General features: G+C 48.0%; 1 protein-coding gene across 5 annotated transcripts; it reads left to right on the top strand.

The window, feature by feature from the left end:
• The first annotated feature begins 70 nt into the window (after nt 1-70).
• On the top strand, nt 71-16,671 carry TSNAXIP1 (translin associated factor X interacting protein 1). Of its 5 annotated transcripts, none has more exons than XM_082711787.1 (16): nt 71-218; nt 3,006-3,105; nt 10,777-10,889; nt 11,040-11,163; nt 12,491-12,584; nt 13,207-13,403; nt 13,664-13,799; nt 14,234-14,403; nt 14,471-14,630; nt 14,707-14,837; nt 14,974-15,096; nt 15,227-15,379; nt 15,480-15,589; nt 15,798-15,924; nt 16,052-16,158; nt 16,367-16,671. In XM_082711787.1, the coding sequence occupies exons 1-16, from the start codon at nt 172-174 to the stop codon at nt 16,605-16,607; spliced, it is 2,133 nt and encodes a 710-aa protein (XP_082567913.1). In that variant the 5' UTR covers nt 71-171; the 3' UTR covers nt 16,608-16,671. The 5 variants fall into 5 exon arrangements, with proteins under 5 accessions (XP_082567913.1, XP_082567912.1, XP_082567915.1 ...); XM_082711786.1 differs by having other exon boundaries at nt 11,037-11,163; XM_082711788.1 differs by lacking the exon at nt 71-218 and adding an exon at nt 764-857 and having other exon boundaries at nt 11,037-11,163.
• Nucleotides 16,672-16,720: the final 49 nt, after the last annotated feature.

Raw genomic sequence — 16,720 nt, 5'->3', positions numbered from 1 at the left:
TTTGCTAATTGGCTTCCCTCCCAGCCTGCCTGCTCGGGGAGCGGGGGTGTGGCACAACCGTGACCCCGCCCCAGCCTCTGGGATGCTGGGGCCTGGTCGCCATAGCGACGGGCTGTACACTACCACAGCTTCCCCCGCGGCGGATGCGGGCTGCCCGGCTGCCTGAGGGTCATGGCCTTCCAGAAGCCGCGGTCCTCCAGCTTCGCGACCACATCGAGGTAGGCACTGACCGAACTGAGGGTAGAGAGGAGGGTTTGAGAGCTTCCAGAAAGAGAAATGCCTCTGTCCATTTGTCCAAGGCTTCAGGCCCCACAGAATCTGTGGTGCAGAAACTGAATCCGGGCTAACTTAGCCCGCTGAGGACATTACGCGCTAGCAAAAGGGCCGGCGCCCTTGATCATTAGTAAGAGCCAGCATGTGTTAAGCATATATTATGTGCCAAGTGCTTTATATATGGCACATTTAACCTCACAACTCTATGAGGTAGTAATATCTCCGTTTTACAAATGAGTAGAAGCCTGGAGAGATCATGTGTCTTACGTTTATAAGTGGTGGAGCTGGGATTTGAACCCAGCCATGTAAGACTTCTGAACCTGAGCTCTTAGCCACAAGGATAAACTGCCTCTTCACCCATTGGTTTATGGCAAAGATGCTTGTCGAATCGCTGTCTATTCAGGGATTGCAGCCTCTGGGCACTGCAAAATATAACAACAAGATCTATTAGCCAGGAAAGCCACAAAGTGTACATATTAAAACAGAAACTTGGGGCGCCTGAGTGGCTCAGGTGGTTGAGCATCTGTCTTCGGCTGAGATCATGATCCTGCGATCCATGATCACGGTCCTGCGATCAGCCCCAGGTGGGCCTCCCTACTCGGTTGGGAGTTGGCTTTTCCTTCTCCCTCTACCTCTCCCTCCTGCTCATGGTCTCTCTATCTTTATCTCTATCTCTCTGTTTCAAATGAATAAATAAAATTTTTGTTTTAATTAAAAAAATTTTTTTTAATTTGGCTAAATATCTTTCTAGCTTTGGGAACTTAGAGAAGTCTAAGTCCCAGCCCTCGGGTCACCTGAGTGGCTCAGTGGGTTAAACCGATGCCTTCAGCTCAGGTCATGATCTCAGAGTCCTGGGATCGAGCCCTGCATTGGACTCTGCTCAGCAGGGAGCCTGCTTCTCCCTTTCTCTCTGCCTGCCTCTCTGCCTCCTTGTGATCTTTGTCTGTCAAATAAATAAATAAAATCTTAAAAAAAAAAAAAAAGTCCTAGGCCTCTGCTTCTGTATCTCAGACATGGGGATGGATACAACCCACTTCACATTGTTGGGAAAACTTAGAATAAGTAAAGCTGCCATTGCAGCTCTTGCATATACTAAGTATTCAGCAAATGTTCAATGAATATAGTTTCTCCCTTCTAATCAGTACCAATGTAAAAACCTGATCTTACCTAAACTTTAATCCTTCAAGGTTTGCTGCCCCAATAAAGAAAGCCTACAAAAGTCAGGAGGGGCGCCTCGGTGGCTCAATCAGTTGAGTGTCTGACTCTTGATTTTGGCACAAATCATGAATTTTGGGGTTGTGGGATCCACCCCACATCAGTTCTGTGCTGGGCATGTAGACTGCTTAAGATTCTCTCTCTGTCCTTCCTCTCCTCTCTCTCTTAAAACAAACAAAAAAAAAAAGTAAATTATTTGCCAGAGCTAAAATGAATCTACAAGAGCCATACAGCAGGCTTGAGAAAGAGTATAATTACCCAGCACAGGAATGATAGGAAAATACAGTCATGTTTGAGAGGGATATGAAACAGATTCAGGAGAATAAATGTTTATCTATTTTAAGAAGGAAGCATAATGGGGGTACCTGGCTGGCTTGGTTGGTGGAGTATGTGATTTTTTATCTCCAGCTTGTGAGTTTGGGCCCCACATTAGCTGTAGGGATTACTTAAAAATAAAATCTTAAGAAAGAAGAAGAAGAATGTAATTGCTGAGGCTGAATTTGGTAGCAGTACATAATATCATTGATTCCTGTCCATATCCTTCACCGGTATTTAGAAATGAATACTGGGCCAAGCTCTTTCCCTTAGAGGCACAGTATGGGTGTCCTCCTCCAGCTCCCCTTAGAGCAGAGCCAGGATGATGAAGGATAGGCCAGACCTTAGTACTACAAATATGTCAGCAGATCCTCTTAAAAGGGACCTTCAGATTGTGTATTTCCCAGGGTGCCTGGGTGGCTCAGTCGGATGAACCTATGCCTTTGGCTCGGGTAATGATCCCAGAGTCCCAGGATCGAGTCCCAGGATCAAGCCCGTATCCATAGGGGCTCCCTGCTCAGCAGGGAGTCTGCTTCTCCCTCTGCTTCTCCCCCTTGCTCATGCTTGCTCACATGTGCTCTCTCTCTCTCCCTCAAATAAAGAAAGTCTTTAAAAAAAAAAAAAAAAAGAAAGAAAGAAAGAAAGAAAGAATTTGTCTCTGTTTCCTTATGAGCAAACTAGGCTGAGAGAGGTTAAATGACCTGCCCCGGGGTTCCTGTTGGAACCCCAGATGTCGGCTCTATGCCCTTCAGCCAGTAAGTATGTGCAAGATAGGAACTGGCGCAACAAGCTCCTGGCCCTGTGCTTCTTGTCCTATAGCACCTGCCTTTGGTATGACACCCCCAGAATGTGTCAGAGTCACAAACATGAAACTCATCCGAATACTGAATGAAAGTGTAAGCCCACAGAGTTTTGTGGGCTCGTGGTGAGGCTTTCCTGTCACTGCAGGAATTGGGGAATTGGTGAGATTCTCAGCATGAGAAGGTTTCTGGGAATATAGGGAAATGTTTTGGGCCCAGGGTCAGGAACTTGTTGGCAGCATCCCTGGGAATCTGTAGGCAGTACTGGGAAGACCCAGAGCCTAGATCTGCAACAGAGAGAAGAGGCCATCTCTCTCGTAGATCTAGGAAGGGTGGAGGTACTATTCCCACTCAGGGCTCAGGGCTCTGTCACCTACCACTGTCTTCCTCTTTTCTGTGCAGAACACACATGCGGCCTTCAGGAGGGACCATAGATGACTCCTTCCTCACAGAAATCAAGAACACCCAGAATCGCAAGCTTTCTCAGAAACAGAAGACGCTGGTTAGTGCCAATGTCTTGTTGGAAACCCTGATGTCAATTCTCAGACCCTATCTGCCTTCCTCTCTGCAACCCAAAAGCACCATGCATCTGAAATACGTCTCCCAGAGTGGCTTCTCCCCAGTTAAGGGAGTGCAGCTCATGGAGGCCAGGCCCATCGGGCTCTGAGGTAGGTGTGTGCACACTCCTGCAGCGCACCTGAAAAGCCCGTCCAGACCTCTCCTAGCAGAGAGAGATGCAGCTGATGTCCATGGATATGCTTCCCCTGCAGCTCAGCATTCTGGAATGGATCTCATTTTTTCATTCAGCCTGACATGTGCCAGGCATTATGCTACGTGCTGGGATGGTCACAGATCTGCCAAGGTCCTTCAGGGCTATGACTGTATCTTTTTTATATATGTCCCTGGTTCCTGAAAGGATTCTTGAGTGGTAGGCATATGTTGAGAGCTCTATAATGCTGTGAGTAGATAAGTGAAGGCAGGAGTGAAGGGTTGTTCCCACTTCGTGTTGCTGGCTCTGGGTTGGAAGCAAAGACTCTACTAGCCTCAGGAAATGTCCTTCCTCCATTCCTGTTCTTTTAAGTTTTTATATAAAAGTGAATGTTGTCTCTATCTTGGGGCACCTGGCTGGCTTAGTCAGTAGAGCATGTGACTCTTGATTTCTGGGTGGTTAGTTCAAGCCTTAGACTGGGCGAAGAGCTTACTTTTTAAAAAAAATCAATGCTGTCTCATTAAGTACATTTGGGTTTTTGTTGATATGATCATAGGATTGTAATTATTTAATTAGCAAACAGCCATTATTGGAATCAAATGAAGAAACACATTTTTTAAAAGATTTTATTTATTTATTTGATAGACAGAGATCACAAGTAGGCAGAGAGGCAGGCAGAAAGAGAGGAGGTAGCAGCCTCCCTGCTGAGCAGAGAGCCAGATGATGAGCTCAATCCCAGGACCCTGGGATCATGACCTGAGCCAAAGGCCGAGGCTTTAACTCAGGCGCCCCAAGAAACACATTTTTTATTTTTTATTTTTATTTTTTTTTTAAAGATTTTATTTATTTATCAGAGAGAGAGGGGGAGAGAGCGAGCACAGGCAGACAGAATGGCAGGCAGAGGCAGAGGGAGAAGCAGGCTCCCCGCTGAGCAAGGAGCCCGATGTGGGACTCGATCCCAGGACGCTGGCATCATGACCTGAGCCGAAGGCAGCTGCTTAACCAACTGAGCCACCCAGGCGTCCCAAGAAACACATTTTTTAAAAAATTTTAAAGATTTTATTTATTTGACAGACAGAGATCACAAGTAAGCAAAGAGGCAGGCAGAAGCAGGCTCCCCACTGAGCAGAGAGTCAGATGATGGGCTCAATCCCAGGAGGATTTAACCCAGAGCCACCCAGGCACCCCTATTTTTTTTTTACTTTTTTGAAAAAACAGTTTAGCGGGGCGCCTGGGTGGCTCAGTGGGTTAAGCCGCTGCCTTCGGCTCAGGTCATGATCTCAGGGTCCTGGGATTGAGTCCCGCATCGGGCTCTCTGCTCAGCAGGGAGCCTGCTTCCTCTTCTCTCTCTCTGCCTGCCTCTCTGCCTGCTTGTAATCTCTCTGTCAAATAAATAAATAAAATCTTAAAAAAAAAAAAAGAAAGAAAGAAAGAAAGAAAAAACAGTTTAGCAAACTTATAACTCCAGCTCACAATGGAGCTTTATGGGCTGTGTGGTGGTTTTCTTTGTGTGTGTCCTGTGTGGGTAATTTGGGGACACATGGGCCCCACACATTGTTAGACTGGAGACTCCCAATATGGGGATCCCGACTCCAAAGAGGGAAAGGGGTTCAGTGCGACTCTTCGCGGAGACCAAGCGCGGGGCCACGGCTCCAGAACACCGGAGGACTTGGGGCACATGTTCCCCACTCCACTCAGCTGCCACCCACGCAGTGTAGCTGGGTCCCAGCCCTTTCGTGCAGCCGCAACACCGCCATTTTTTTTTTTTTTTAAAGATTTTTTTTATTTATTTGACAGAGATCACAAGTAGGCAGAAAGGCAGGCGGGGGGGGGGGGGGGGAGGGCGGAAGCAGGCTTCCTGCTGAGCAGAGAGCCCGATGCGGGGCTCGATCCCAGGCCCCTGAGATCATGACCTGAGCTGAAGGCAGAGGCTTTAACCCACTGAGCCACCCAGGCGCCCCAACACCGCCATTTTTAACCACCAGGGGGCATTGTTCCCTCCAGCCGACCTGCAACTCCATTCTCCCCGCCCCCCACCCGTGGCCTCCCTTCCCATTTCCACCAGCAAGAAGAAGCAGAGATCATGGGGCGCCCGGGAACACCTCTTCACACCCACCTACTGGTGGAGGCCACCGGATAATGATAACCAAGGCCTGGAAGCCGCATTCGCCCAGGAGTCCATGTAGGGTGACCACGTTTTCTTTCCACAGAAAGGGCAGATCGAACACAAAGACTGGCCTTTGAAAGTCTGAAAAACGTATTAATTAGCTAGGGTCAGGTGCTTATCTGACAAATTCCCAGGTGTCTTTCAGAGTTACTTGGCACTTTAATAAAAATCACATCCAGGGGCGCGTGGGTGGCTCAGTGGGTTAAAGCCTCTGCCTTCATTCACCTCAGGTCATGATGCCAGGGTCCTGGTGACAGAGCCTCTGCATCTGGCTCTCTGCTCAGCGGGGAGCCTGCTTCCTCCTCTCTCTCTCTCTGCCTGCCTCTCTGCCTACTTGTGAACTCTGTCAGATAAATGAGTAAAATCTTAAAAAAAAAAAAAAAATCACATCCCCCCAAAAAAAAAGTCACATCAATTTTGACAAATTTCAAAAAACACTTTTTTTTCTGGTTTGATTTTTTTTTAATTTTTTAAAAATTTTAATTTTTTTAACATATAATGTATTATTTACCCCAGGGGTACAGCTCTGTGAATCATCAGGTTTACACATTTCACAGCACTCACCATAGCACACTCACCCCACCCATGTCCATAATCCAGCTACCCTATCCCTATCCACCCACCCCCCAGCAACCTTCAGTTTGTTTCCTGAGATTAAGAGTCTCTTATGGTTCATCTCCCTCCTGAACCCATCTTGTTTCATTTTTTCCTTCCCTATACCCCACAACCCCCACCCTGCCTCTCAAATTCCTCATATCAGAGAGATAATTGTCTTTCTCTGATTGACTTATTTCACTCAGGATAATACCCTCTAGTTCCATCCACATGTTGCAAATGGCAAGATTTTGTTTCTTTTGATGGCTGCAGAGTATTCCATTGTGTATATATACCACAGCTTCTTTATCCATTCATCTGTTGATGGACATCTAGGTTCTTTCCTAGTCTGGCTACTGTGGACATTGCTGCTATAAATTTCTGGTTTGATTTTTAAGTTTGACTTTTCTCATTTTCCTAATTTGTCTATTTATACTTTTATTTATTTTTTATACTTTTATTTATCTTTTAAAAGATTTTATTTATTTATTTGAGAGAAAGACAGGTAGTGATGGAGATAGCAAGAGATAGCAGATTCAGAGAGGAGAGGGAGAAGCAGGCCCCCGCTAAGCAGGGAGCCCGACATAGGACTTGATCCCAGGACCCTGGGATCATGACCTGAGCCCAAGGCATGTCCTTAACTGCCAGAGCCACCCATCTTTGTTTTTTGTTTTCTGTTTTTAATTAGAGAATGCACAAATGGGGAGAGGAGCAGAGAGAGATGGACAAGCAGACTCTGCACTTAGTGCAGAACCTGGGACAAGGCAAGGGGCTGGGGGCTGTAGGCTCAATCCCACCACCCTGAGATCATGACCTGAGCTGAAATCAAGAGTCAGGCACTTAACTGACTGAGCCATCCAGGTGACCCCATATCTCTTTACAAACAGAAAGAAAGCTTAAAGCTTTCTTTTCTAATAGCAGAAGTATTTTAAGCAATTAAAATAAATACCAGGGTCGGCACCCCGGGTACTCAGTCAGTTAAACATCTGCCTTGGGCTCAGGTCATGATCCTAGGATCCTGGGATGGAGCTCCCCCCTCCCCCGCCCCTCCTGCCCCTGCAGTCAGGCTCCCAGCTCAGTGGGGAGCCTGCTTCTCCCTCTCCCTGTGCCTGCTGCTCCTGCTTGTGTTTTCTCTCTCTCTCTGTCAAATAAATAAAATCTTTAAAAAATCTTTAATAGGGCGCCTGGGTGGCTCAGTGGGTTAAGCCGCTGCCTTCAGCTCAGGTCATGATCCCAGGGTCCTGGGATCGAGTCCCGCATCGGGCTCTCTGCTCAGCAGGGAGCCTGCTTCCCTCTCTCTCTCTGCCTGCCTCTCTGTCTACTTGTAATCTCTGTCTGTCAAATAAACAAATAAAATCTTTAAAAAAAAAATAAAAATAAAAAAAAAATAAAAAATCTTTAATAAATAAATAAATACATTCATACCAGGGTACTTGGCGGGCTCAGTCAGTAGAACAGACTACACTTCATCTCAAGGTCATGGGTTCGACCCCCCACATTGGGGGTAGAGATTACCTAAATAAAGGGGTGCCTGGGAAGCTCAGTCGGTAACGCATCTTACTCTTGTCAGAGCTCAGGTCTTGATCTTAGCATTGTGTGGAACCTAGTTAAAATTAAATAAATAAATAACTTCAAATTTTTTAAAAATTAAAAAAATAAAATAAATACCTTGCGAGTGCTGCTCTGACCATGTCCCAAACATTTTGAACGTGAAATTTTAAAGATTTTATTTATTTATTTGACAGACAGAAATCACATGTAGGCAGAGAGGCAGGCAGAGAGAAAGGAGGAAGCAGGCTCTCCAATGAGCAGAGAGCCCGATGCGGGGCTCGATCCCAGGACCCTGAGATCATAACCTGAGCCGAAGGCAGAGGCTTTAACCCACTGAGCCACCCAGGTGCCCCTGAATGTGAAATTTTAACATTCTTTTTTATTTATTTATTTTTAGTAATCTCTACACCCAATGCAGGACTTGAACTTATGACCCTGATATCAAGAATCCCATGCTCCCCCAACTGAGCCAACCAGATACCCCAACATTATTTCTATACATTGTATTCTAAGAAGTTAATGGGTCAAGAAAAATAGGAATTGCTTACTAAATTTCCAAATACTTAAGAGGTACAAAGAGGGCTCTTATATTGAATGCAACATTGAATTCTAATTCAATTTTCTTTTATTTTCTTTCTTTCTTTATTAAAGATTTTGTTTTTAAATAATCTCTACACCCCAGCATGGGGCTTGAACTCACAATGCTAATATCGAGAGTCTCACGGGCTACCAATTGAACCAGCCAGGCACCCCCAATTTTCTTTTAAATTGGAAAGTAATTTTTGTGCATTGTAGAAAATTTGAAAAATGTTCAATTATAGAAAAATAACTACCTAATGGCCTATCATTAGAGGATAATAATTGCTGATAACCTTTTAGGTTATTTCTTCTGTCTCTTCTGGACATCCATTTTTACCTAGTTGTGCTTATTCCCTAGTTTCAGGCTTTACTTAACCCTTAGAAATACAGCATTAGCATATTTCTGTGTTAGGCCTTTATGTAATCATTTCATGACTGCTTCTATTTTTAGACACTTAGGAGTTTTCTAATTTCTAGACATTTAGGAATTTTCCAATTTTTTCACAGTCATAAGGCTTTGAGGACTGCCCTTCTGCATAAAGCTGCTGCTCCATCCCTGTTTCCATCCACACTGGCCACCCCAGGTCCCAGCCTCAGGAAGCCTGCTGTCCTTGGGCATTCATCCCTATTCCTAGCTCTTTAAACCACCTGCCCTTTCCCTGAGGTGTTGGTGCTACCAGGGATGCCTTTGCGCCCCACCTCTAACCCTGACACACACATCTTCTCCCAAATGACCTCAGCTCCTCTCATATAGTACTCTTATGTACTGAATGAACATCACAGACATCACCACCTCCTACAAGATGATTAGCTTCCCCTGGTCCCTTCCAATCAAGTCTTGTCCCCTCCTGGTAATCTGCATTGGCTTCAGTCACTACCCACTGACTTGCGATCATCAGTTCATTTGTCATCCCACCTCCGTCATACCCCCAGCTTCCTTCATGTCCCTAGAACCCAGTGGGTTGAGAAGGTACTATGGCTCCAGGAATGCCTGATGAACAAATGGATGACTGAATGGATGAACTATAGAGGTGAGATTTGCTGGATCAGAGGCTTATTTTTCCCCCCTAAGTTTTGAGTATTTCACTAAAAGATTAAAAAAAAAAAAAAAAAAAACCAGCCTATGGGGCACCTGAGTGGCACCCTCGGTTAAGCGTCTGCCTTCGGCTCAGGTCATGATCCCAGGGTCCTGGGATTGAGCCCTGCACTGGGCTCCCTACTCAGCAGGGAGCCTACTTCTCCCTCTCCTCCCTACTTGTGTTCCCTCTCACTATCTTGTTGCTATCTCTCTCTCAAATAAATAAATAAAATCTTAAAAAAATAAAACAGCCTATGCATATTAACTGTTTCCACTCCCTACCCCTCCTCAAGGTTCAAAATCAGATCCCACTGCTTGAGGACACTCCCACCCACCTTCCCCCCTCAGGGGGTACAGCTCGTCTCCTCTTAGGGTCCACAGTTACCCCTGCTGCATCTCTGCAGTCCTGAGTGTCAGTCCAGGCACAGGGCTGGGCCTGCCCTCCTCTGTCTTTCACTGGACTGTGCTGTGGGGCAAGGGCTGATACGGATTGGTACTCACATCTGTTTTCATGGTACAGATATCCAATACTCACTGACATACCTACAGAAGAGAAGGATAGCTCACCTTTACTGAGTTCCAAGGAGGTGTCTGAGTCTGCATAAACCAACTTCATGTTTTCTCACTGCATCTTCATGTTAATATAATGCAATGGGAACTAAAACCAACCCCATTTTACAAATGCAGAGACTGAGGTTCAGAGCCATTAAGCCTGTGGTCACACAGCCAATAAGGGATATCTGGCTTTTTAACCTAAACTCTACCTCTAGGGCCCATGGTCTTCATTATGAACTATATTTAGAGACGTTGGGGAGGGGTACCTGGCTCACTCAGTTGGTGAGACATGTAACTCTTGATCTCAAGGCCATGAGTTCAAGCCCCATGTTGGGTGTGGAGCCTACTTAAAAAAGAGACAGAGAGATGTTGGGGGGAAAATCAAGAATAGAGGGAGGTGGGGTTCATGGGTGGCCCAATTAATTAAGCAGTTAAGTGTCTGACTTGTTAAGTGAGCCTTGGTTTTGGCTCAGGTCATGATCTCGGGATCATGGGATTGAGCACTTTGTCCAGCTCCATACTTGGCATGGAGCCTGCTTGAGATTTTCTCTCTCCCTTTCCTTCCCCCTCTGACTCTCCCATGCATGCACGTGTTCTCTCTCTCAAATAAGTAAATAAAATCTTAAAAAAAAAAAAAAGAAAAAGTAAGGGCTCCTGGGGGGCTCAGTTGGTTGAGTTTCCAACTCTTGGTTTAAGCGCAGGTCATGATCTTGGGGTGGTGGGATCGAGCCCCACATGGGCTCTGTGCATGGGTCTGCTAGAGATTCTCTCCCTGTGCCTTTCCCCCATGCTTGCACATGCATGCGTGGTCTCTCTATCTCTCTCTAAAATAAATCAATCTAGAAAAAAAAAAAAAAAAAGGTAGAGGGAGGAGGATGGAGAGGAGCATTAGAAAAGGGAGAAGTGTTGTCATGGTAACCCCACCTGTCTCTTCCTGCAGTCCTGTCAGTTCTCCATTGGTGACCAACTGTCCCCATGGCCCACATACACCACTGATCAGACCATTCTGCATAATCGAAAGCCCTGTTCATATGATTATCGGAAACGAGCAGGGTAAGCTGGGGTCAGCCCCCTGGTGGATGGGTTGGTACAGACCCAACATTGGATCCAGAGGTAGCATGGGAGTGTGTGCTGCCCCAGACTAATGATGCAAGAGCCCTGTGGGGTGCCCATCACATCTCATCCCACCATCCCCTGCAGTAGCTGGCAGAAGCAGCCCCTGGGCATTACTAAGCCGAGGTACCTGGAGCAGCTAGAGAACTACCTGCGCAAGGAGCTCCTCCTGCTGGACCTGAGCACAGATTCTACCCAGGAGCTGAGGCTGCAGGTTAGAGTCATGGAATAACTGTGGGGAGGGTGGGAGAACAGGTGGGAGGAAATCTTACTCACTAGGACTGAGCAATTCAGACTTCAGGAGAGACCAGTCTTGGGGCACCTGGGTGGCTCAGTCCTTAAGCGTCCGCCTTCGGCCTCAGTTCATATTCCCAGGGTTCTGGGATGGAGCCCATAGGGCTCCCTGTTCAGCAGGAAGCCTGCTTCTCCCTCTCCCCCTCCCCCTGCTTGTGTTCCCTCTTTTTCTGTGTCTCCCTCTGTCAAAGAAATAAATAAAATCTTTAAAAGAAAAAAAAAAAAAAGAGAGACCAGTTTCTCCCAGCTCTTTGGGTTCCCCATTCCTGGTAAGGGGAACGTGTTCTATGACAAAGTTAGTGAGCAGGCAAAGCTGCCAGTATAAAACCAAAATTCTCCTGAGGTTTGATTTTCCTCAGCTGAGTCAGGTAGTAGACTGGATGTTGTTTCCAGTCCCTTCAGCTCTGTGATCTTCAGTGACTAGCATGTGTTGTTGGACATCAACCAATAGAGCCTGAATTCTGGCAGTTGGACAAGAAGGGGTCACACAGTGTTCACTAGCCTAGGGATGACAGACCCAAGCTTGAGGAGCTTAGCCCAGATACCTAGAAAAACCTAGATGCAGATTAGATTCTAATACATACTAAGGAGGGAATCCCCAAATTCGTGCTCAAACAAGGATGATGACAGGGAACCCCTCACTTCTGACTTAGTTACTGACAGAAGCATTTCCTGAGTGTCATCTGTGTGCCAGGCCCTGAATGGGGCCTTGAATGCAACCTCACAGTCTGAAGGTACTTCATTAAGGAAGCAGAACTTCAGAGAAGACATATAGCTATGAAGTGGTGGGGCTGGGTTACAAGCTCAGGGCTGATTCCAGAACCTGTGCTAATTCCAGTACATAATGTTGCCTCCAAAAACTTCTGTGTCCAAATGGAACAGGAAATCACACCTCTCTTTGGTCAGAATACAAGGCTGGGGCATTTGATCTCCTCCTGCCTCCATAGGTCTATAAGATAGCAAAAGGTGAGAGGCCAACTAAGGCACAGGGCTTGGAGAAGGCTGGCTGCCTGGAGAGCCAGAGTGAGGTGGCCCTCACCCAGGTTATTTGCCAGACTTCAGAGATAGTGAGAACAGTTGAGAGGGAAAGAGCTGCCCCTCAGCTTCCTGGCACTGAGAGCCCCAGGTGGTGCCCTGGGGGATTTGTTTGAATATGGGTGACCTTGCAGCTTCATGCTACAATACTTCTAAGCTTAAGAGAGTGACAGCTAAAGGCCAGGAGGTGACAGGTCCCCTTTTTTTGCCAGCCTTACAGAGAAATCTTTGAGTTCTTCATAGAGGACTTTAAAACATACAAGCCATTGCTATCCTCCATCAAGAATGCGTATGAGGTGATGCTGGGTAAGACTGCAGCCTCTGTGCCCGGATCCAGTCTGGAGGGCATGGAGAAGATCCTACTCTGACCTTCTGGGGCTGTGCAGAAGTATTGGGGCAGCTACTAACTGGGTCTAGAGGTCACCAAGCGTTGCTCAGCTGTTTTTACTTATACTGTCCTGTGTGATAAGAGCACCTGACTACCTCCTGTCCTTGGGAAACATGGCAAGGCAATATCTGTAGGAAAGAAATCAACTTTACTATTGAGAGTAAGGCCCAGGAGGGAGTGAGTACCTCTGGGAAGTGATGAGCCTCCCTAACCAGACATGGGAGGTTCTGGGCATGGTACAGCTGCTGGACTAAAGGCTGTAGGAAGAAAGGGCATAGATGAAACCCCACTCCTCAGACAGACTCTGTCTTTGGTTTAAAAGCAAATGCAGAAAGAAAAAAAAAAGAAAAAAAAAACAACCCCAGGGACGGGGGGAAGGCAAATGCAGGGAGGCATGAAACAGGGTCCATGCTTTGAACAAGGCATATGCGTAGACTCCTGGAGTTTGCAAGACATAGCCACCCACTGTGACCTTAGGATCAGTGTCTCCTGACTGTTTTCTATGGTCCCAAAGGGAGTCTCCCACCTGTCCCTGCCTAGCCTACCAGAGGGAGAAGATTCGGGCTCTGGAGCCCCTGAAGGCCAAGCTTGTCACTGTGAATGAGGACTGCAATGAGAGAATCCTGGCCATGAGGGCTGAGGAGAGATATGAAATCTCCCTGCTGAAGAGAGAGAAGATGAATTTGCTAAAACTCATTGACAAAAAGAACGAGGAGAAGATCTCATTGCAGAGCGAGGTGAATGGGAGTAGTGTGGTGACCAACTCCCTGAATTCCTGCTGCCCCCACCCCAGGGGTGATCTGAGGCCCTGGGCACTAAGGTGACTCCCTAACTCTCTACCCTGCTGCCTGGATTGATATACTGATTGGCCACCTTGTCTCCTTCTCCCTCCAGCTTTCCTGTTTCCAGGCCCTGATGGGGCCACTCAGCACCCATCCCATGCCCTTTGATGGCTAGCTATGTATAGCCCCTGACCTCACAGCCACCTTCCCAACAGGTATCCAAACTGAGAAAGAATTTAGCTGAGGAGTACCTGCGCTACCTCAGCGAGCGAGACGCCCGCAAGATCCTCATTGCAGACCTGAATGAGCTGCGGTACCAGAGGGAGGACATGTCACTAGCCCAGTCCCCAGGTAAGCCTGAGGTGGTTTCTCTCCACTGAGGAAGTACTAGAGAGGAGTCTTGCCACTCATCCCTATTCATTCAACTCTCTTAGTGTCTGTTCATCCATGCCCATTCACAAAGTGGGGATGTTCCTGCTGCTGCCCAGGTCTATAGATCTTTTTGAGCTGAACTGAGAATCATAGACTCATTGTTTAAGTAGGAAGCCATTGTGGCCTGCTGGGACAGCCTGGACTCCCTGAGAGCAGGACAGGCCTGGTACCCCATGTCCTGGGCTTCTCTATTTAAGCCTGAAGTTCTAAGCTGTTAGCACTCTGGGAAAGACCCAGGGCTTCCCAATCAGGGAGAAAAAGACGTGGGACCAGGCCCCGAGGGACACTCTAAACCTGCCCTGGGCTACAGGCTCTGGAACCAGGGTAACACAAGATGGCGGGTACTCTGGCAGGCATCTGGGGGGAGGACCCTGTGAAGTTAACACTGGCTCTGAAGATGGCCCGGCAAGACCTGACCCGCACACAGATGGAACTCAACACCATGAAGGCCAACTTTGGAGATGTGGTGCCCAGGAGGGACTTTGAAATGCAGGAGAAGACCAACAAGGATCTGCAGGAGCAGGTATAGGTACTGGTGGGCGGGTAGGGCAAGGTAGGGTCATGTGGGTAGGTAACAAGCTGTTCCACAGCTGGACAGCCTGAGAAGTGATTATGAAGAGGTCTGCAAGGAGCATGAGATACTGCTGCAGTTGCACATGACCACACTGAAAGAGCGGGACCAGTTTCATTCTGAGCTCCAGGAGATCCAGCGTACCTCTACGCCACGGCCTGATTGGAGCAAGTGCGAAGGTAATGATGGCCACTGTGCTCTCAGGGACTGCTCAAGCATGTGATTCGAACTCCAGCTCCCTCTTTCCACATGCAGATGTGGTGGCTGGGGGCCCAGATCGCTGGCAAAAGCTGGCTGAGGGCAAGAACAGTGACCAGCTGGTGGATGTACTCCTGGAGGAGATTGGCGAGGGGCTGCTCCGGGAGAAAGACTTCTTTCCTGGTCTGGTAGGGGTCCCTGGGGCTTAGGAGGTTTGAGGCCAGATTCAGAACAGCCAGGCCTTGCCGCTAAGACTTGAGGTTCTGGGGGAACCATCTGGGGCTCTCCCTGGGCCCAGAGATGAACTGACACTCTCCTTTCCAGGGCTATGGGGAAGCCATCCCTCCTTTCCTTCGATATGATGGCTTTGTGGAGAACAAGAAGCCAAGCAAGAAGGATGTGATAAACCTCCTCAAGGATGCCTGGAAACAACGTCTTGTTGAGGAGGTCAGATCTCATGGGCCATTTTGGCTTGGTATGGCCTTGAGAGTCTTCCAGGGGGTTCCACTGGGGTGTTAGAGAGAAGGGCCAACCCACCATGGGGTAGGCTTACCAAACAATCATCTCCCACCCACAGAAAGAGAAATTCCCAGATTTCTTCTTCAGTTTCCTGGAGCATCGCTTTGGACCTAGTGAAGCCATGGCTTGGGCTTACACCATTTTTGAAAATATCAAGCTCTTCCGCTCTAATGAGGTCATGAGTCAGTTCTATGCAGTCTTGATGGGAAAGGTGAGGTTGGGGCTGGCCCTCCCTTTGTCCCAGGCATAGGCCAGCTCTATTGCCACCACTCCAGGAAGCAGCAAATTAGTCAACGCTTCCTTCCCTGTAGAGGAGTGAGAGTGTATACATCAAGCAAAAGGAGACAGTGGCACAGCTGCTGAAGGAGATGACAAATGCCGACAGTCAGAATGAGGGGGTGATAACCATGGAGAACTTAAGGTGAGAGTCTGGTCCAGCTATCCAAACTCCTGTCCAACATTTCATCTGGCCAGGCTCCCAGATATGCAGGGGATAGGGGAGCCTGGCAGGAAGGGCTCACAGCCTCAACACTTGTCCTTTTTGAGCACTGGTGGGGCTGGCAGAGGGGTACAGGAAGATGGGTGAGCAGGCCTCAGCCAGGTCTCTTGGCCCTTGTGTCTCCCAACAGCACAGTCCTCAAGAGCAACTTCCCCTTCAAGAAGGAAGAGAAAATTCAGGAGTTGATGGAGGAAGGAGGCTGGCATCCCAACAGCAGCAATGCAGACTTGCTGAACTACCGCTCGTTATTCATAGAGGTACCCACCTCTACATCTGTATATGTTGGGCAGGGGTTGTCCAGGATCTTGCCAAGCCCTGCCCTAGCCTCTGCTGGACCTGGACCCCAACCAATGTGTTCTCACCCTGCCTTGTGGCCCCTCCCAGGATGAAGAGGGCCAGAGTATGCCCTTTGTACAAAAGCTGTGGGAACAGTACGTGGATGAAAAGGATGAATACCTACAGGAACTAAAACAGGAACTGGGCCTAGAACTGTGAGTAACTCCTGAGCCCTTAGGCCCACTTAGCCATAGGCAAGTCCCTATGCCACAGGGTGGCATCTCAAGGCCTTGGGTTTCCCTCTGCACTGCTGAGCTTGCTGCTGGGCACTATATACAACTCAAGTTCAGCAGAGGACACCTTGGGGGTCTGGGGTGCAGAAAGGAGAGGTCAAGGCCTACCTCTCTTTCTTTGTGGGGGCAGCTATGATGAAGTAACCCTACCCAGGCTACGTGAAGCCCTGATGAACATTGATCCCGGGCTAGACAAGCAGACCCTAAATGGCTACTTGAGCCGGGCCTTCCAGCTCCCCATGACAGAACTGCCTGAGGAGGGTGAAGAGAAGGAAGAAGGCATTGTGGTACGGCTCAAGATTGCCCTGGAACGGCTTCAGATGACTGACATCAGGCGCATGGGGTCTCGAGAGCAGGAGCCTACAAGCTAGGGCCACTGTGGGCAGCCTTAGTGCTGCTAACCTCTAACTTTTAGTATAAAATTATTTGTCTGAACCTGTTCTCCAGGTTATGTTGGGGAGTTGAGGGGAGGGAAGGCGGGGAA

This window comes from Mustela nivalis (assembly GCF_964662115.1).
Source record: "Mustela nivalis genome assembly, chromosome: 18".
Taxonomy (NCBI): Eukaryota; Metazoa; Chordata; class Mammalia; order Carnivora; family Mustelidae; genus Mustela; species Mustela nivalis.
Note: the sequence above shows the minus strand (reverse complement) of the source record. Positions and strands in the feature narration are given on the sequence as shown.